Consider the following 21,368-nt stretch of genomic DNA (forward strand, 5'->3'; position numbering starts at 1 on the left):
GGCATGCTAAGATGGAATAGATAAACGTACCAGCTCAGAAAAGCACCTAAAATTCATATGTTTTCCTGCTTTTGGGACAAAAATATAAGGGCATATGATAAACTCATTTTACAGACCTCCTCTCTGCTTACTCCTGCCAAAACAGTAGCACCAGAGCCATCTTCTTCTCTTAAAATTTTCTGCGTGACAGTGGTAGACTCATTGTTGCCTTGTCCAGTTTCCATGACAGCTGAATCTAAATAAAATAAACACTTATTAACAAGTGACAGGACAAAATAAAACCTGCTTAGAGGAATTTATCAGAGCATAGATGCTGTAAGATGTATGAAAAAAGAAATTATTTAGATAACAACCAAAATACATTCCAAAGATTAATCATTTTATAATGCTGAAAATTTTCAAAGGAAACAAAGAGAAAAGTGAGAATAAAATTATTAAATAAATGTTTATTTTAAGGACAAAGACTATACTGCATCCTCTTGTTTGCATCAAGCTCTAGTCTAATGGCTGCCTATTTTCGTCTTTATAAAATAAAAATAAGATTTATAACAGCTATCTAAAGTATCTATGAAATTTAAATAGGAACATTATCTTTGGCCTTATTAAGATATCTAGCTTTACTTTTTATTTTCTGGGAGTGCACTGAAATTGTTTTACTCATGGAAGACTGGATTCCTCAGTGCATGATGCCCTGCTATTATTACTGTGCTGCCTATACTCTCATCCAAAACACCCCATTGATGCACTAGGCAGATTAAAATCCTTTGCAGGGAACATAAGTGAAATATATAGTTTGTTTACTCAGTGATTGTATAGGGGGTTTATTTCAGCTTTACATGAAAGGCTGTGCTTTGCTAAAGCAGAAGGTCATCAAATTATATACTCAGATTACTTTTAAAGGTGCCACGAGCTAGCCAGTAGCACTATTTGCAGAGGTCAAGCCCCAAAAATACCATGCTTCTCGCTAACCTGCTCAGAATAAAGAGGATTTTTCTCCTTTCATTCCCTTTGCCTACTGGAGAGTTGTGTGCTCAGGTCAGCTTCTTTGTTTTATCCAAATTTTAAAAAAAAAAGATTATTTTTCGTTCATTTTGAAATATAAACCATAGTTCTGTGACTGCAACTTCCACACTATAAAAGCGTAAGTTGTTTCTCTTCATGTTTAACAATGACAGAGATAAGCACTTACAAAGTGAGAGATGTGTTGAGCAGTGACTGTAGCTGTTGCCACTTACCTTTGCTGGCTATTAACAAATTCTAGTCTAACAGACTGAGGTTTCACAGCCTGAATGTTTGATGTGCCAGTTCTTTTCTAACATACAGAATGCCCAAACCTAGAGGATTTTCCATTCCTAGCAGCACCCAAAATATGCCATTGGCTTTCCATACATAGAGAAATGACAGTCAGACCTTGAGAAAGTAAATTATGCATGCACCCCCAACCCAATTAAAAAAAAAGAAAGAAAAAACAAGAGGCAGTGCCTTGTTCTTTAAGTATAGCTGCTTCAGAAGTTTCTTCTAGTCTGTGATTTCCAGAGGAATAATTTTCTTCCAAATAAGACACTATAGTTGGTGGGGCTTCCACTGGCTCAGCCAACATATCTTCAGGCTAAAAACAACATAAAAACCCAAATAATTGTTTAGAGAAAAGGCTTATCATGCATTTTAAATCAAGTATTGGTAAAGTACCTTCCTCAAAGCATAGTAATCAGAACTGCCATATTTATGAAACAAAGTGAAAATCCAGATCTTGCCAGTATCGGTCTTCACTCTTATGCTGGCCTTAGAAATATTGTCAATGCTATCATAAAAACGGAAATTTATTAATAGTCAATGTATATGCACAGTCTTTAATTTACAAGTTTGTTTCACCTTCTATTTAATTCTTCCTCTTCGCAACACACATCTTGTTTCTGGTTATTGAGAGATGTCACACTAATTTGGCCAACCTCTTCAGAAAAACTTTGAATTGCATTCCTCTCAATCAAGTGATGGACACTTGGAAAACTCATAGAGAGGAAAAAAACCACAAGGAATGTAAAGTTATCACTGCAAATCTAGAAGTCTGAGCTGACTGATACCCATAACTGGCTGTGGGTGGGCAAGAGGTGGCCATTTTGATAACCTGTTATCAGCTGCATGCAGGAATAAGAGATCCTACTCCCTACTGAAACTGCAGACACCTGGAGAGTTACTGCCTCAGTGTAATCAGGAGATTATGCCATTTTGCACAAGATGTGCAAAAGATGTGCAAAATGGTATAATAGGCCTTGCTGAAATAGTTCTTGAGTTACCAGTAAAAGGAAGAGAGGTAACATTGTTGGCATGATTTTTACCCCACTGGTTTTGTATCCTTATAGTTGATGAAAAGCTCCAAGATACTCCTTGTTATTAAGAAAAAAATCGAAAATAGTCTTTAGGATTTCATTTGAAGGGGAAAGTAAATCTTTTCCACAGTGGGCTGGATCTGATCTCCACTATAGCTGACAAAATTATTTTCATTTCATTTCAATTTTATTTACTCTGATTGAGAAACAAATGCATGCTTCTCAGCTCTTTTTTCTCTTATAACTGTATACCTTGTTCTTGAGATTCTGTGTAAGAATATCTCAATTAAACTTTAAAGACCAATAAACCTTTTTATGTAGTCTGTTTTTCTGAACCATAGCAAGCCTACAGAGCTAAGCTAGTCACATATTACAGGGTCTCATGTTATAAAATCCTTAAGAACACTGGGTCTTGGCTACTTAGAGAAAGGAAGATCAACAATGATTTCTAATGACTTCCCTCCTCTGATGCAGAATAACCAATACTTCAGATGAACAGTAGAAAATAATTCACACAATTCAGAATGTGCTCAATTTTATAGTCTATAAAACATTCCTGATGTTTATTTCTCACTGAAAAGACAAATAAAGCAACAGTAGGAAAAAGATTACAATGCTTCATTTTGAGAAATAAAAAAAAAAATCTATAAAAAGGAAAAAATCTCCCACATAGTATTAGTAAACATCCCAAGTCTGACTCTGCACTAGAAAACAATGGGAAACATAGAGATATTTACTTTAAGATTAAAAACAACCCAAACCCCACACTACACTTCTAAGGTTTGTAAACTTGATAGATGCTTGTGATGACCTACCTGATAGAATTATAAGAATTAGGATAATTTTAAAAAGTACATTTGTAATTTAGTGAAATGATTGGACACCCCACCCCAGCAAATTCTCTTGGAATAATCCCAATCAGTTTAAACAAGACGACATATCTGTGGAATAAAGACAAATATCAATAAACTCAAGTGAGCTCAGCAGATAGTTTACAAGACAAACAAGGGATGGAGCACTTGTCCTGTGAAAAGAGGCTGAAGGAACTGGTCTTCTACAGTCTGAAGAAGAGAAGGCTTATGGGATACCTAGTGGCAGCCTCCCGTACATACAAAGGGTTCATCAATAACATGGAGCTTTCACAGTGCTACCTGACAGTAGGAGAAGTGACAATGGGCATTATGTTGAAAAAATAGAGGTTCTGATTGGATATGAGGAGAAACATTTCACCAATGAAGATAGTCCTGGATTGGAACAGACTGTATAGTGCGGTTGTTGCAGATGACATAGTGTTTCTCTTCTCCCCAGGTAACCATTGCACATGATAGAGCCCTGTTTTCCTGGAGATGGCTGAACACCTGCATGCCCATTGGAAGTGGTGAATTAATTCCTTCATTTGCTTCACTTGTGTGTGCACACCGCTGTTGCTTTAGCTGTTTTTATCTCAACCCATGACTTTTTTCACTTTTACCCTTCTGATTCTCTTCCCCATCTCACTGGCGAAGAGTGAGCGAGTGGCTGTGTTGGGCTTAGTTTCTGGATGGAGTTAAATGACAACATCCTGCAGAAGGATTTATAAAAGCCAAAAATTCTTCTATTGTTGTGTATAATTTTGAACAGTGCAGTAATTATGAAAGTTATTAAAGAAGTAGCTAAAACAATGGAATTTTTTCGTGGATCAGCTAGAGAAGTCAGACAGCTTTCCTGAATTAGCTGCAGAAGTATCCAAATGACAAAAATTGAAAGCAACAAAAGACTTGGTGGGTTAAATTTTGTGGTTTAATGCAAAATGGAGAGGAGTCATCAAGGTACCAGCTGATTTTTCTTTCATTCAGAAGAACCCCATCTGGCTGCAGAAATAAGCAGACAAAAACCTCCTGAAGTTCAGCAGACTCATACATCCAGGAAGGAATAATTTCTAGGAAGGAATTACCCTATGCAGCAGCACTGACTGGGGGCCAAGTGACTGGAAAGCAGCTTTGCAGAAAAGGATGCTGGTAGACAAGTAGGAGAAGACCCAACAATGTCCTCTTCCAGCAGAGATGGCCAGCAGTATCCTGATCTGCATTAGCAAGAGTATCAGCAGCAGACTGAAGGATGTGATCCTTCTGTACTAAGCATTGGTGACACCCCTATCTTGAGTATTGTGTCCAGATCTGGGCTTAGCAGTACATGGACATACTGAACCAAGTCCATCAAAGGACCACATAGATCATTAAGGAACATGGGCTTTGAACTATGATAAAATGATAAGAGAGCAACATCTGCATCAAGAAGAGAAAGTTCAGAGGAATCTTATCAGTGTGTACAAAAACCTGATAGAAGGAGTAAGGAAGACAGAGCCAGACTCTTCTCAGTGGTAGCCACTGGAGAGAAAACAGATGATGGACACAAATTAAAATCCAATAAATTCTGGTTCTACTTCACTGGAACAGAGAATCAGCGGAGTCTCCACCCATGAGGAAATCTAAAACCTACTGGCACTGACCAACCTGCCGTACCTAATTCTGCTTTGAGAAAGCATTTCAACAGAATAGTATTCAGAGGTCCCTTTCAAACCCAGCAAGTCTATGATTCTGTGAAATGCACAAGGCAGGCCAAAAAGATTTTAATGAGTTATATGTAAAAGGCATAAAATTTAATAATAAATCTCTTCAAACACGTTGGGAGCAGGAAGCCAGGTCAATACACAAGTTTTAAAAAGACTATTCAGAGAATTTTAACCCATAGCAGAAAAAAAATAGGGTTTTTACATTCATTTTGATCATGGAAGAGTTAAAATTCCTGCAAAAGTATATTCTTGGGAAACTCAGCAGAGTTTATGTCTAAAATTGAACTCCTTGTAAGAAAAGGGTAGGAAACACACTAAGTGAATCAACAAGACCAAACAGTATTCACCCACAAGTTCTGAAGGATTCAACAATGAAAGAGCTGAAGTATGTGCTCTATCAGGGAAATATGAGCATGGTTTCTGTAGTTTCTTACAAACCTGCTTGTTTTCTCTAAAGGAATCAATGAGAACTTGCACAAAAGAATAATGATTGATATAAGCTGCATGGAAAGGTACATTGTGAGGAGTGGCTTGGAACATTTCAGCCTGGCACAAACAGGGAAGTGGAACACAATGTGATAGGAATCTCTAGAATCATAAATGGTGGTGAGTAAAGAAATACTGTTAACTCTGTTTTCCAGTAGAGTAACCACCAAATGAGACCTGCAGTAAACATGGTGTCGTGGTCCAGCCCCAGGCACCATGTGCTGCTCCATCACTTCTCCCCCAGAGGAGCAACAGACAGAGCCCCTGGGTGGGATAAGGACAGTTAATCACACAGCACCACGAGAGGGGAACAGCAACAGAGCCCGGGACAGAACTCACACACAGTGATAAGGCGGAGCACGGCACCCACCCGAGCGGTGACAACACCGAGTGCTGCACTGATGCAGTGACCGACCTGATGCCTGACCAAACTTGGACTGTCCTGGAGCCACGCAGATCCACCCCTCCCTAAGCAGCCCCTTTTACAGGGCCATGACGTCCCGTGGTGTGGAAAACAGCCTGGGCCTGCTCGGCTCACCTGTGCTGGCCGCTTGGGGAAGTTACCTCTGGCCTGGCCAGAAGCAGGACACATGGTCAGATAAAGAAAACATGAAAGTCCTTCCAAAAAATGTCATTAAATAAGATAAGGAGCTCTGCAGCAGGAGGCTGGGGATGGTAAAATTCCTGTGGGTTTAAAAAAAAAAAACAGGGAAGAAATTCAAGGGCAAAAACCTCTGCTGAGATCCACTAAATACAGGTATGTTCCTGGCTTTAGTGCTTCCTGATATGGAAATTGTTGCACAGCAAAGAGTATTCCTGATGTTATATTTATATTCCTTATCTGTTATTACACTTTTCCCAAAGCAGTGGTTGCTGATTGTTGTCAAATATACCAGATTTTTAATCTGGCATGGTGAAGTCATTCTTATGGAAGGGTGCATGTTGTTCTCACAGGTACCTTTTGAAGTTGCCACATATGAAAAGCTAGTGACAAAATCCATACCTTGCTATCTAAAAAAGTAATATTAAACCAGAAATGTAAACCAAACAAAACAAATACATTTACCCTTATGGGAAGATGAGAAGGTGCAAGGGCTTCTTGTGTCTCAGAAACATCTTCATGTTCTTGAATGCTGCCATGGCCACTGCTGTCCCCTGAAGCCTATACAAAACCCAATGATGATAGCAAGTTTATAAAGTCAAGAAAAAGAAGTATGATCTCCAAGGAATTGGCTGCTTCAATGCAGAAGAAACATTTTTATTTTCAGTTGGTGAAGCTTCAGTGCCATTATGATGTTGAATTATTTCATTTACAGCATTTCATAAAAACGACCCTTCAGAAAACAAGTCATAGTTTATTTTCTCAAAGTGTTTACAGATGAACTGAGTTCAAGAAGCATCTGGTCGATATGCTCAGTCAGATGCTCTGACTTGGCTGGCCCTGTGTGGAGACAGGAGTTGGACTCAATGATCCTTATGGGTCCCTTCCAGCTCAGTGTATTGTATGATTCTGTGGTTCTAGTCTTAAGAAAAATATCTAATGGCTAATTACTTTGAAATCTCAGAGGCACTGAAGATAAAGAAGTATTTATAAGAATACTCACGTAAGGATCATCATCTTCACAATGTTCTTCAGTAGCCCTTGGGTCAGATTTGATTGTCAGATGTTGAATTGAACCCTACATGAAAGAACAAAACCATTTCAAGGATGTAGTATTTTAAGTAGCATGTGTAAAATGGGGGGGTGTGTGTGTGTGTGTGTGCGTGGTGGAGGGGAGGGGCTAGAAATGAAACAAATCAACAAACTATCCCAGACTCTTCATGGCTGTCTGCCATGATAGAGATGGTAGGTATGAGGTATTAGAGTCTCCCTCTTGGTCTTCTGCCTACTGCTTCCTTGTCTGTTAAAGCTAGTTTGCAGAATCTGGTATCATCATTGATTCAGCTATATTTGGTTGCTTACTGGTTTCTACTTTACAAGCACGAGGGATAGAAATTCCTTTTATTTACATAAAATCTGATACAGTTGTGTACTTTTGCATCTGGCCACCAGAGCCTTAGACACATGATTTCCCATTAGCCACAGCAAACCAGCAACTGAGTCATTTGCACAATCTGCTGTCCATTGTTTCTCTTTTGGGAAATTGATGTAAATTGTTCTTGTCACATAAACAGAGCTCAAGGAAGAATCAACCATTTAGTTTTTTTCCATCCAAAAGCAATTGTGACATATAATGCATGAAGAAATAAAGGAACAAGACTAAGATACACGTCACAATTAGTAGTACTGAACCAATCAGAACATTTGGATTAAATTTGTGTCTTGATATAGAATACAGAACAGCCTATTTCAGTCAAAATTCCTTACAGTGTAATTTGCCATGCATTCCTGTCACCATATTTGCAGATTCGTTGGTGATAATCACAGCAACTGACCACCACATATGTATTTTTCAGGTGGGGTACCACAGTGGTCTCATTTTCTTGAATGTTTCTCATTCCTGCTTACTAATCAGGCATCTGCAATACTACATCTGTCTAAGAAAGGCAGACCCAGCAGGCAGTTTTTCCTCCATACCCTGTTTGACCGCTTATTTGCTGCTAATCAATACATTTGTGTCATTATAGGTGCTTAGGCCACTCAGATAAATGTTAAAAGCATATTATCCTTGTTCCTTACCAGCTCACAACCTGCCAGTACACTTGAACTTTGGAAAGGACATCTTTTTCTCTAAAGCAAAGGTTCCACTCAGTTTTCTGCTGCTTTACTAATTGCGGAGAAGAGACATTGATCTCACAAAATACGGTACAAGTTTTGAAGTACAAGGGAAGTACAAGAAGACAGAAAAAAGTATGACATTTCCCTTTCAGTTTGACAATGAGTGAATATAATGCATATTGACAGCTTCCACATTTCTATTTGGAAGTTCAAGGGCTGAGAATTACAGTTGGGATATAGTAGTAAGGATTTGCATTCTAGATAAGAAGGCTTGGTAGCCTTGTAGTAGTGGTTTCAGTTGATTCTATTCTAAAGCACTTGTTAAGTGTCAAATAATATTTAAATTTTAGAATTCAGCTTTGTCTTCCAGATATTTTCTGTTATGAGATTGTTCCCTTCCTGATATTGAATGCAAAGTAAACATACCTAACTAATATGAGCTTAAAATACTGACTTTCTACTAAGGTATTATTCTCAGAAGAAAATTAAATCTGCCCATTACAAAAAGGCATGTAAAGTTATGTGCTACACTTACTTTGAAATTCCTAGTATTCAAATTGAGCATTAAGCTTAATATCTGGACCATTAATAAACTTCTGAGGTTCTAGAAACATCTGCATTTTAAGACAGAGTTTATATATCTGTGCTGCTGGTATAGAAAATACAAGATATTTAATTTCCAGTCTCATTTGGGATATGACTATTGTAAGCAGACTTTCTTGGGTAGACAGTACAGCATAAAATACTGAGGAATGTGAATTTTTCAGTACTTACTGTGAACTTTTCCAGTCCTGTGGCTCCTGCATTACCAACAAATATCCCAGAGCCAGATTCAAATACCAAGGCTTGAGCTGACCTTTGAAACTGAACTCGCTGATATTCTTCACAGTCGATGAACAAAACAACAACATTTCCCTGAACAGTCACTATAAACTTATTCCACCTGTTTGTCATCACTGGCACTTTAAATGAAGCAGCCTCTCGGGAGATATGGGAACCAGGCTCTGTGTAATATAAAATTATTCTCTGCGTGCTGTCATCAACTGGTGAAAGTCTCATTCCCAGGTAAATAGTTTTCTGGAAAGCATCTGTGATGGCAAACAGCACCCCTCCACGATCACTGTTTGGTTTCACTGTAACTACAATAGCAAAATCTCTATAGAAAGGCAATGGTACAATAGCACTTGTCAGTCGACCGATGTTAGCATCTGGACCAAAGCTGTACGCTGGAAACCCTCCATAGCCGGTGACGAAGTAAACAGAAGGAGGAAGAGGAACTCCTATTAACTCTGTGAGGTCGATATGTCCTTTTGAGCCTCGTTCTGTAAAGGGTGTGAGAAAAAAACATGTTAGCTATTCTTGAGGTGCACAAGTCCATTTAATAAAATTTATTTAAGTAAGGCCTTAAAACTCATAATGCAGTGTTGTATAACACCAGTAGCATACTTCTAATACTTTAGGCTGCAGCTCAGTTACTGCTTAAACACAGCTAGCTAAGTACATGTGTCATCCTTTGTCCTTTGACTATGGCTACTCCTATACTAAAGAAAGGTGCATGTAAACATTTGGTGAAAAAACCTGGTGAAAACAGTTTCTACAATATATATTTTACTTCAGCTCTCCATAATCTACAAAAACAGTGCTGAATGTGCTTGCAGAGTGGATTCAGTAAACGTTGAGCAACCTTCTGTTTCCTCAAATAAATTGAGATCCTTTAGCCTCGTAGACTAAGAAGCATGGAACATGTCTCACAAAATGCAGGATAAAAATGACAGTGGGTTTGTTTTAGCCATTGCAGTTATCTTCTTCTACAACAGATGCCAGATTATGCCCTTATTCTCAAATTTATCCCCTTAGTTGCACTGCGTATGTAACAAATACTATTCAGTAATTGGTAGTAAGTTTTTAAATGAGAGTGTTTTTGCTTTGGCAAACACAGAATTAAGTATATCTGTCAAACACACCCTGAGAGACAACAACTTCTTGGCAATGAAGGAGCAATGACAACAGCTAAGCATCACCCAATTTTAACTAGAACCTTGGGAAGGCATACTCTAGCAGCATAACAGAAACAGAACCTTCACCAATTTTCTCCTGCTAAAAAGTAAAAGCAAGCAAAAAACCCCCTAATTTTTTATTGTAATGACTGATTCAGATCTGAATCTATACAGAGCTCCACTCAAATCTAAAGCCTTTCATCCTTTTGCATTACCCTTCGACCTCATATTTTAATCTTTTCATTTTATCTAAAAATGTTAATTCTTCTTACTGGTGTACATTTTCACCTTTTTAAGAGTATTTGTGTTATGTGGAAGCAAAGATAGTATGTTAATGGAGTTACTTCATATAATATTATAATCACTCATAAACTCTGGTTCATGACTCAGCAGACATGAAAAATCATCTCCATGCTCCAAGAAAGTCAGATTTTTAAATAACTGTCTTTATCACATGCATCCTAGCTTCTCTCTATGTCCTCTGCTGAAACTCTTCAGATCCTGGGTAAAAGAAAGAATGTATTTAGAACCACTGTTTTGCATTTCCTTTCTTTATCTACCTCACACACTGGTCTACCATGATTCTCTGATTAACTCAACCAGATAAAAAAGTAACATGGAAAACAGAGGTCTTGTGGTAGAACAGTCTTGAAATGTCAATAAGAACAGAATGAATTTGTGTCTTATACTTTACTTTTCCCTTCTACGACATGAAGTTTAAATAACATGTCTAGAAGAGTATCCATAGTGGCAAGGTGCTTCTTTTACACAACTGCCACCCACTACGGCTCCCACTGCTAGTATTACCAAGGCCCTTCCTTGTGATGACATCTCTTCATCATGAAAATTCCTTAAGATAATATCCCCAGACAGCATTAAGCAAAGTTAGCTTGGTCTGCGGTCACTGAATTTTCAACACAACATGGGGAGAACTCAAGTCTAACACTGCAGACATTTGTAGGTAAGAGGAGCTAAAGCCAGCGTATTTTTTAATACATTCATTAGGGACAACTGATCTGAGCCAGCCCCCAGATCTCTTTTTTGAACACGTGCTTACAGAACCTGAAAACAAGCTCCCAGTCTGCCTACAGGTAAGCCAGTGATGATAGACATGGAGCTGGCTCCTAGTTCAGCCTACCTGTCAAGGGCCAAGTCATCCCCAGATCCATCCCTATTTCACCCTGAGTTGACTTTCATTTTAACAGCAACCTGTACACTCTGGTCATAATATGTGCTGAAATTTCCTGGTTGCATATAAAACTGTGGGATGTACACATGTAATTATAAACAACTTTTGCCTCAGCACTTGAAACACCTCGTTTCCTAAGATCTGTGTCCTGCATCATTATTTTCATTTCAACCCAGTACATTGTGGCAGCCTGGAATACCTCAAGTTCTTCCTCATGTGCACAGGACCTATTTCTACCTCCAATACCTGTATCTCTCCCCTGTCCCAGTATGTGCTAAAAGATGGTTCCAAGCTTCATATGTTTGTATTAGCTGGTCAATCTGGGCAAGATAATTTCCCATTCAGAAGGAGAAATTGCATAATTAACTTCATAGCTCTCACCATAGTTTTTACTCATTAAAATATTAATGTGCCACTGACTCATGAGGTTTCCAGACTACTACAGAACGGGTGCATATTAACTGCTTACATGGAGAGTCCTTTGTTACAGGGAAGATAATGGGATGAAATTGAACACAGTAAACTAGAAAATTATCTTAATATGAGGAAAATTATATTGACAATTCCATGTCTTTGCCTACAGTCTAATCCCTCAAGGGAGACAGTGACCTTCCCCCAGACTCATGATTTGAAACTAAAATATACAAAACAATTAAAAAATACTTTAGAGAGTAATTTCAAAGTGATTGGTTATAAAATTACTTTTAAGCTTTCTTCCATGATTTGTAAGTGTTCAAGTGGACACAGAAAAGCAAAACAAGAAGCTTTTAGCCAAATTTTGTACTTACAGTTCATCCCCAAATCTTAATGGATTTATCAGGACATAGAGTTACAGTTAAGAGCAGAATATAGACTTACAGCTGCATTTTTTGTTCCCATTTAATAATCTCTGTTAAATTCATGTCCGCCTGCTGCAGTTATCTTAGAGTAAAAGTTCTCTCTTATTCCCTTAAATCAGTATGTAAATGCTATGCTATTTTAAGTGCCTTTAAGCCAACAGAGCACTATGTTGCACAAGTATAATTTTGTTTCAAATATGTATTGCTACTAAGCCATTGGTTATTGGAGAGAATCCAGAATTCATCCCACTTATGTTGATATTTCCTAGATCTGGGGCACTGGAAGATGTGCTACAGAAGTAGTAGGAAACATGATGTTGAGAGTAGAAGAGTAGTGGTTGGAGAAGTTCCTAAAACCACAGTTGCCAGTATAGAAATGACACTAATGAGAACATTTTGAAACTACAGCTGTGAAGTGACAGATACTGTGACTCAAATCTTGGTGTTCATCTGACCCCAAATGGGGCTACATGGTCAGGCATGTGTAGCACAAAAGAAACATACCTCACCTTCACCCCATACACTAGGCAGGGTGGAATCACAAACATGTGGGATCCAAAATAATTTTCCCCAGTTCACAAGAGGTGAAGTAAAGAGGAAAGAAAAAAGCCACACCTGCTTGGAGGTCCATTACATTTTCTTTAATTACTAAAGCACAAACCCAATATATGTATTTTAGCAAAGCCACCGAGGCGAAGGGAGAATTGCGATGCTGGTCCTTCCTTCAATGGATAAAACAGTGACAAAAGAAACCAAAAAGTGCAGGGAGAGGGTTTCTAAGGCTCTACTACCCCACTCAGGCAAGCAATGTGGAGCTCTGGCAACACGTGGCTCTGACTCAGCATGGGTGGGGACAAGAGTGAAGGTGGCCAAACCCCATCCTGTATAAGAGCACCCCCCCCAGGGAGTGCAGCAAACATGATGGGCAAACAGGGTGTAGCATGTTTGAAGGGCATGGCATAGCAGTATACATGGTAGCTCACACAGGTAGGGTGAGCAGGGAGGGTGTGGGCAGCCCATCTAACGGTCATCATGGGTCCTGAAGAACCAAAACCAGCTACGGTCTCCACCATATGGTCAGAAAACCATCACCAGAAAGAATGTGGTGACCCAAACCCGCAGTCTATCTCTGGCTGCAGACAGTGCCTCAGCCTGTCACTGCTGTCTGGGGGCAGCAGTGATACTGACTGTATGCAGTGTGAGCAGGTGGATGATTTGCTTAGCATGGTGGTGGAGCTTAGGGAGGAGGTGGAATGACTAAGGAGCATCAGGGAGTGTGAAAGGGAGATAGACTGGTGGGGCCACCTCCTGTCATCCTCACAAGAGAGGCAGCCTGGGGCGGGGGGTGCTCTGCAAGTTACTCTGAAATTGGCAGAGTTCCTCTATCCTGTTGCCATCAGACAGAGGAGGGGACCAAAGGGATGATATGTCCCTTCTTGGAGATGCACTCGCAGCAACTCCCAGCCATTCTGCAAGGAACTAAGAGATACCTCTAAATTGTCTGCTCTTGTCCCTGTGGGGGACTTCAACTTGCCAGATGTTAACTGGAAACACCACACAGCTAATACAAACAGGTCCAGGAGATTCCTAAAGCAATGATGATACCTTCCTTGTTCAGGCACTAAGGGAGCTGATGAAGACAGGTGCTCTCCTAGATCTCTTGCTTGTGAACAGAGATCTTGTGGGGGAAGTGGAGGTAGGTGAATGTCTTGGCCATAGTGACCATGAAGTAGTGGAATTTAAAATCTTTGGTGAGAGGAGGAAAACTGCCTCCAGAATTTCAATACTAGATATGGGGAGAGCAGATTTTGGGCTACTCAGGGAACTGGTTGGTAAGGTACCATGGGAAATTGCTTTTGAAGGCATCAGGGTCCATCAACGCTAACTTTTTAGGTGCCACCCCCTAAAAGCACAGGATCAGGCAATTCCAAAATGTTGGAAATCAAGCATGTGGGGCAGGAGGCCGGCTTGGCAGAACAGGGATCTTATAGAGCTTAGGTGGAAAAAGAAAGCATACAGCCAATGTAAGCAAGGTCAGGCAACATGGGAGGATTACAGGGACACTGTTTGCCTTTGTAGGTAGAAAATTCATGTGGCCAAAGCTCAGTTAGAGTTGAGGCTGGCCAATACTGTGGCAGACATTAAAAAGGGGGCTTTTAAATATACTAACAGCAAGAAAAGGACCAGAGACAACATTGTTTCATTATTTGGTAAGAACGTTCACCTTACTAACAGGGACATAAACAAAGCAGAGACCTTTAACATCTTCTTTGCCTATCTTCAACACAGTCGATGGGCTCTGGTACTTCAGATGCCTCAAGTGGGAGGCCCATGACTGCAGTAATGATAAACTCCTGGTGAATCCCAAACTTGTGGGAAATTTGCTGCTCCACCTGGATCCATGTAAGTCCATGGGCCCTGATAAGATTCATCCCAGGGTATTCAGGGATCTGGCTGATGTCATTGCTAGACCTCTAACCTAGAGGTCCCAGTTGACTGAGAGAGTGGTTGAGCACTGGAACAGGCTCCCTAGGGAAGTGGTCACAGCACTGAGCTGGGCTGAGTTCAAGAAGCGTCTGGACGATGCACTCAGTTACATGCTCTGGCTTGGCTGGCCTTGTGTGGAGCCAGGAGTCGGACTCAGTGGTGCTTATTGGTCCCTTATAACTTAGTATACTGTATGATTCTATGATATTTTATAAATGGGAATGGAGGCAGAGGCAGAGAAAGGCCCAGATTCATACCATTTATCTTATTAGGTTAATTTATTAAGTTTTAGATTAGGAGCCTTCTTTCAGATGCATTTGTTGTTTACAGAGAGGGCAGAGAGTAACCAATGATTCCAAAATGCTATTTCCTCTAACCTAACAGATTTTGGAGGCACATTAATCTCTTAAAATCTAGATGAATCCTTAAAGGAAATGGATCTGAGTTCAAGTATATGGATGCAGATGACAGACATATCCATAGGCCAGGCTACATCTGTACTATATAATTGAGAGCAGTGGCAAAGATCACTGAATCACTGAAAAAACAGACACAGAAAAAATGTCTGGTCAATTTAGGTGGGGCACAGAGCCTCATTGGACCTTGTTTCAGGAATCTAGAAACCCAGATCTGCTCTCTGGACTGTGTACACGCATGACCTCATACCAGCTGCTACTTCTTCATGTTTTCCCATGTGGAGCAGGGTAGTCTCAATGATGGGCCTGATCCAAAACCATTACAACATCGTGCCTCATCCGACCAATATCAAACCACTATAATTACTAGGAAGACCTCTTGTGTACCTAGGAGGTTTTGCATCAGACTAACATTGTCTTTATCACTGGATCCAGATAATTGTTTACCCTTTTTAACAAGTGCAGGTGAAGTGACATATGTGTTGTTCTAAGTAAAGGCAACTTTATTATGAAGACTAAATTTGCCTGCCTTTTCTTAAAAAAATACCCAAGAACTTAAAGGTTTATGTCTGAACAAAGAAAAAAAAAGGAAACTAAATACTGATATCAAGTCCTTTGAGCAAAAGGAAAAGGAAATAATTAGCACTCTATTGTGAGACCAACCCATGCTGAACTAGAAAATTATAAATAGAGTGTTGTTCTCTTCCATGCTGTAAGAAAATACTTAGGCTGAACTATCTCAAGTATGTGAATTCAAGGACTGAAGCTGCGCATTAAGGACTGTGATATATTTCCCTGAATCTTTAATTTTTAATGGCAATATTTAGTCAGCTCATGTTTTTGGGATTGTCACATTGATTTCATCCATCATGGTTTTAGCTATAAATGCCTTTTAACACAATTATTCAGGTATGTCTGCTGCCACATCTAACCAAATGCTGCTCCAGGTTAATGACCCTTAACAGGCAGCTATTTTTAACTCAGTCAATGAAGGGCTTGGATGGCTCCAGAGGCCCAGGGATGGGAGTGGGGCAGGTCCTGACTTTTGAATGAAATTATTACTTTCCCTTTATTTTTAATTTATAACTTAAGTTCAGCTAGTGTTTCTCCTCTGTGGCTCTTCAGATACTCTTTTATCAGAGCTGCTGTCCACACTTGTGTCCCATGCTTATAAAAGCCCACTCACTCCATGGCAGTTGGCTCTGCATCCTGCAAAAGAATGCCTTGTGTCACTGCTGCACAAGCCTTGCTAGGAACTCCTTTTCATACTCTTTTAGGGCAATGGGATAACAGTATTTGCCTTTCAAAAGCACACCAGGCTCAGAGAAGCCAACATAGGTACTTCTGTGTCTAATTACTTCTGTGTCTGTAAACTTGAGTCAAGCTAACCTCACTTCTCTGTCCTCTTCCAGTATAAATAATCACAAACCTAGGTTGTAAGCTCCCTTTCCAGCAGGGTAAATAAACCATTGCTCCCTCAGTGGTGCAGTGCACAGCCTATGTTGTCTCTAATCTGAATTTGAGGAGATACTGTAACTGTAATAGAGCATCATGTTATACTGGTTGCAGTTGTGAGGTTGAGTTGCAAGAAAACGTCTTCTTCCCTCTTCCCAAAGATGTATTTATTTTGCTGTTAACAAGAAACATTTACAGCAATAATATAAAGCAGGGAAGTATTTCTACATCTACAAAATAAAAGTTGATCAAGTACTTCAAAGGGAAAAATAAGGAAAATACTTGAACACAGTTCCCGGTGTGCCACATGAAATAGGAGAGGCTTATGTCGTTGCTGCTCTCAAGAACAAAAGCATTTGCTCTGTTTACCCAGCTTGAAAGCATTTCTCGCTGCCATTGATAAGCTGTTGGAAAACAGCTAGAATACATTTGTATTATAGGATGAAGCATTTTCTTCCAGATATCTAAGGAAACCTCAGAAGTTCTTTATAGCGGTGTTGGACACCCAAAAGTAAGACTACAGTCAGTAGGAGCTGCGGTACTTATGGACATACAAATTCAGACCCGACATTCTTTTGTGCAAGCCGTTTTCCAACACTTTCTGCCGATTCCTGCATTTAGGGCTTTTCTGCCCTCTACTGGAAAAAAATGTATGTCTTTAAATGCAGCTCATTAAATGTGCATCTATATTGCAAAAAAGATTCTTCCTTTTTTTCCATCTTACCTTGTTTGAGAAACTATTTCATTGCAGTGCTTTAAAGCTAATGTTGTCTTCCATACAAGTAATTTTTTCAGTTTTTCTGATCTAATACTGGACTGTTTTCTTACTGCTTTGTTAGCTGCTTGTCTAGAAGATCCTTCACATACATTTTTATGCTTTTTGTATATAAAACCAAGGCCTTATAATGTGCACACTTACTCAATAAACTGCTTTTTCTATTTTTAGAAAAAAAATCGGTGTTTAGAACACTTCCATTTTTTGAGCAACAGCAGTATAGTATATTAAATATATATCATAGACTCTGAATAGTTATTGTCCTTCTCTTCGCAGGAATAGATGAAAGTTGAAAGTGGAAAACATTGAGAAATTCAGCTACAGTGGTGTGGCAAAGCTGTTAACCAAAAGGTCATCAGGCCAAAACCCATCCATTGTCTACTTAATGATAATGAACAACTGTGTGTGCACATGTGTAGGCATATATGTGACTGTAAAGAACAAGAAAGAACTTATGGACCTGGTAGATTCACAAAGGATTTAGCACAAGAAAAGGGAATGGGTACTTTTCATGGGTAACTTAAATGGCTCAAAAGGTCTCATAAGCAAGAATGTGAACCAGAAATGGAAGCTGTGTAGGAAGTACAGGGGAAAGTGTCAAAAGGAGAAACAGGACTCAGATTTGCATGTGCACTTCTGCAAAAAGCAAAGGCAAATATGTAAAGGTGCCTTTCATGGAAAAAGATTTCCAGACTTGCAGGAATACCTCTCTGTAAAAAGAATCTCAGCCAATCATACACTCCCACCCTCACCACACCCCCCAACAATAATTTGCCCTCTAAACATTGCAAAATATTTACTGTGAATCTGGAAGACTGCTAGGGCAATACAGCAGGGCACAGGCACTCCAGGACACTTCTGGAGTGCACTAACGATAGCTTTCCAATAGACATGTAAGTGAAGCCAGTGAGGGGATGCTGAGACTCATACTTACAACCAAAGAATTGGGGGACCTGAAAGCTGGGGGCAGTCTTTGCTGTAATGATCATAAGAGGAAGTTCATAACATGTTCTTCTCAGGATACTGAGAAGATGGAACAAGGCAAACAGTAGCACCACAGCCCTGGACCACTCAGTAGCTGGCTCCAGTTGACCCTGCTTTGAACAGAGGGGTTTGTCTAGATGATCTCCAGAGGTCACTTTCAACCTCAACGATTCTTTCATTCTAAGAATTTAATTTAATTTTAATTTAATTGTCACAAGCATGTAGAAGTTATACACCTGACCACAAACAATTTCTCTAAATCAAAAGTAGAGCTTTTTCTATTTATGTGACAGAATTGTTACTCATCATCATCTGCTTTGACAGATACAGATGTATTTCAGAAAAGTGATGGGACAGGAGTTCTCCTTGCCCCCTGTCAGTAGAGGTAGTAATGGAACACTTATACTCAATTAAGAAATTCCTTAGGCAAACTACCACTCCTAAAATTTCTTCCATGCACTTTTCATTCCCTGTTAACATAAATTCTAGTTGGCCAGTTCCATCTTGAATACATGCTTCAGCTGATTAGATAGCTGCCTTTAACTGCCTGAAGCCTATTTCAAGATCATCCCAGTAGTCTCAGAGGACATAGTAAGGATCAAGAGCCTGTTGTGGTTTAACCCTGCTGGCAGCTGAAACAGCCACACAGCCATTCACTCACTCCCTGCCCCTCCTCCACCAGAACCCAGACACGCAAAACTACAACAGATCAACACAATATATGTTGCTCTGCTACCAGAACACAACTGAGATAGTACTAGGGAGATGGATGCAGTAATGTGCTACCCATGTTTTAAGAAGCAAATTCCACTGAGAAACATGTCTTTCCCTGTGATAAATGAACAGGATTAAATACACCTTTTGAAAATTTAAATGCAAAATATTATTTAGCAAATATACCAACAATTAATAAATGTGAGAAAAAACCCACAAAAACTTATCCTGAAAATATATTTTTTCCACTGAAATTGTAATAAACATAAATGATGACCTAGTACTGTGCCTATGTTGTGTACAAGCTGGTGAGAAGATCTGAGACTCAGTATTAAACTGAGTGGTAGAATGTGGTAAAGAAGTTTGTGGAGCAGCCTTCTGCATATTCCTCTGCCTTCACCTGTCAAGTAAGTACAATTGTTTTCGTGTATGTAAAGAATTACCTAACATAATAATTCTCAGCAAGTGGCACATGTGAGTGCATCACATGGTTTCTGTTTTGTAAAGAGCTGAGTGAAGTTGCTGTGCACTGCAGATGATGTCTTGTTTGCTGCTGTTTGCCAAGATTAGAACTGTGTGCACACAAAGGATCCAAGTGATCTTACTGCATAGTATCTTCCTCAAGCATGCATAGAAATGGAAGGGACATCGGAGATTTTATCAGAAAGAAGTAGATATCATACATCTCTTCACAGAGCTCAGTTATTATGCATGGCACAGGCTGTCAATGTACCCTGATGCTACAGTGCAACAAGCATTGTGTAGTGTTGACAAGCAGGTTTATGTTATCTGAGGTGAAGTTTTGTGGTACGTCCGGTATCTGATCTGGCTATCTGGCTGAGTAGCACATGAATACTACTCTTGTTATGACTAACTACTACTACGTACATGCTGTGATGCAAAGACACTCACCTGCAGAGTTCAAATAAACAATTTATTTGAGAACCACATGTAGATTCAATATGTCACTACTGCAGGTTTTCTGGATACAATGGAGAAACGCACTATTGCAGTTTAGCAGTATGACTACACTTACTGCAACCACAAGAGATTCATGAAATATGCTATTGTAGCCACAACAGAGTCACGAAATACAGTATTATGACCCAGAACAGTCACAAAATGAACTATTACCACCCACAGGCAATTCACAAGATTCAGTATTACAGCCACAGCAGATTCATGGAACACACTATCACAACTCACAAGTGCACTAAATACTGCACGTGTGTTAGTCAGTCACCTGTGACTACAAACTAAAAGCATATCAAATATTCACTTACCCCTCTCCAGGTAGGGGTTCTCGATACACTACCTTAGCCAGCATCCTGGCCAAGGGGGAAGGGTCTTCTTGCAGTGTTGGAGAAGTGACTGCCCAGTTCTAAGACTGAACCTGATGGGTTTTATTTCCTTGACCTACATGACAGTGGACAGAACCATGCCGGAGTGGACAATACCACCTTCCATGTTTGTCATTGTCATCATTTTGCATGGCTGGGTTCTGGTGGAGGAGGCAGCTGCAGGGGTGGCTTCTGCAAGAAGCAGCCAGAAGCTCTCTGCAGGCCCAACAGAGCAAACACTGGCTGGCTCAAGGCCGGACCCAATGCTGACCAAGTCTGAGTGCATCAGTGACGGTCACAGCACCTCTGGGAATCACATTTAGGAGAAAAAAACTGCAAGCAGCCACTTTTTGTCACCAGAGAAGGGAGTGAGAAGATGTAAGAAACTGTGCAGGTACCAAGGCCAGTGAAGAAGGGGGGGAAGGCAGTAGTCCAGGTGCTGTAGAGAAAGATGCCCCTGCAGCCCATGGAGAAACCTATGGTGGAGTGAGTGTGCCCCTGCAGCCCATGGAAAAGGCTGAGACCCCACTCTAGAGCAGGTGGAGACATGAAGAATACACTGTAACACGTGTCGAAGCAAACCTCTGCCAGCACTTGCCGCCCATGGAGAGAGACAGAGACACAGAGATTAGTGAGAGAGAGAGAGATACACGCTGGAGCAAGTTTGCTGAGCAGGGGCTAGTGACCCGGTGGAGGACCAGGCTGGAGCAGTTTGGGCCTGAGAGACTGAGAGACATTCTATGATACATGACTGCAACCCATAGAAGTGACCCATGCTGGGGCAGCTGGTGAAGAGCTGACAAGTGGTGTTCCTCAGGAGTCTGTGCTGGGACTGGTGCTGTTTAATATCTTTATTAAATTTGCTGATGACACCAAGCGGAGTGAAGTTAACATTCCAGAGAGATGGCATGCTATCCAGAGGGACCTGAACAGGCTGAAGAAGTGGGCCCAGGTGAACCTCATGACATTCAACAAAGACAAGTGCAGGGTCCATGCAAGTTATGAGGTGATGTGCTTGAAAGCATGGGGGTACTCATAGATGAAAAGCTGGACATGAGCCATCGATGTGTGTGTGCAGCCCAGAAGGCC

At 40.2% G+C, this 21,368-nt stretch overlaps 1 protein-coding gene across 1 annotated transcript in view; it reads right to left on the bottom strand.

Annotated features, from left to right (window-relative positions):
- Positions 1-21,368, bottom strand: part of COL15A1 (collagen type XV alpha 1 chain) — a gene marked incomplete at both ends in the record, with an annotated part of 180,159 nt that overhangs the window by 88,434 nt on the left and 70,357 nt on the right. The window contains 5 exons of the mRNA XM_084260640.1: positions 117-235; positions 1,483-1,609; positions 6,431-6,526; positions 6,969-7,043; positions 8,858-9,405. Of these exons, the coding sequence (XP_084116766.1) occupies positions 117-235; positions 1,483-1,609; positions 6,431-6,526; positions 6,969-7,043; positions 8,858-9,405 (965 nt within the window). The remainder of the gene's footprint in view (positions 1-116; positions 236-1,482; positions 1,610-6,430; positions 6,527-6,968; positions 7,044-8,857; positions 9,406-21,368) is intronic.

This window comes from Gallinula chloropus (assembly GCF_964237585.1).
Source record: "Gallinula chloropus genome assembly, chromosome: 2".
NCBI classification, from domain to species: Eukaryota; Metazoa; Chordata; class Aves; order Gruiformes; family Rallidae; genus Gallinula; species Gallinula chloropus.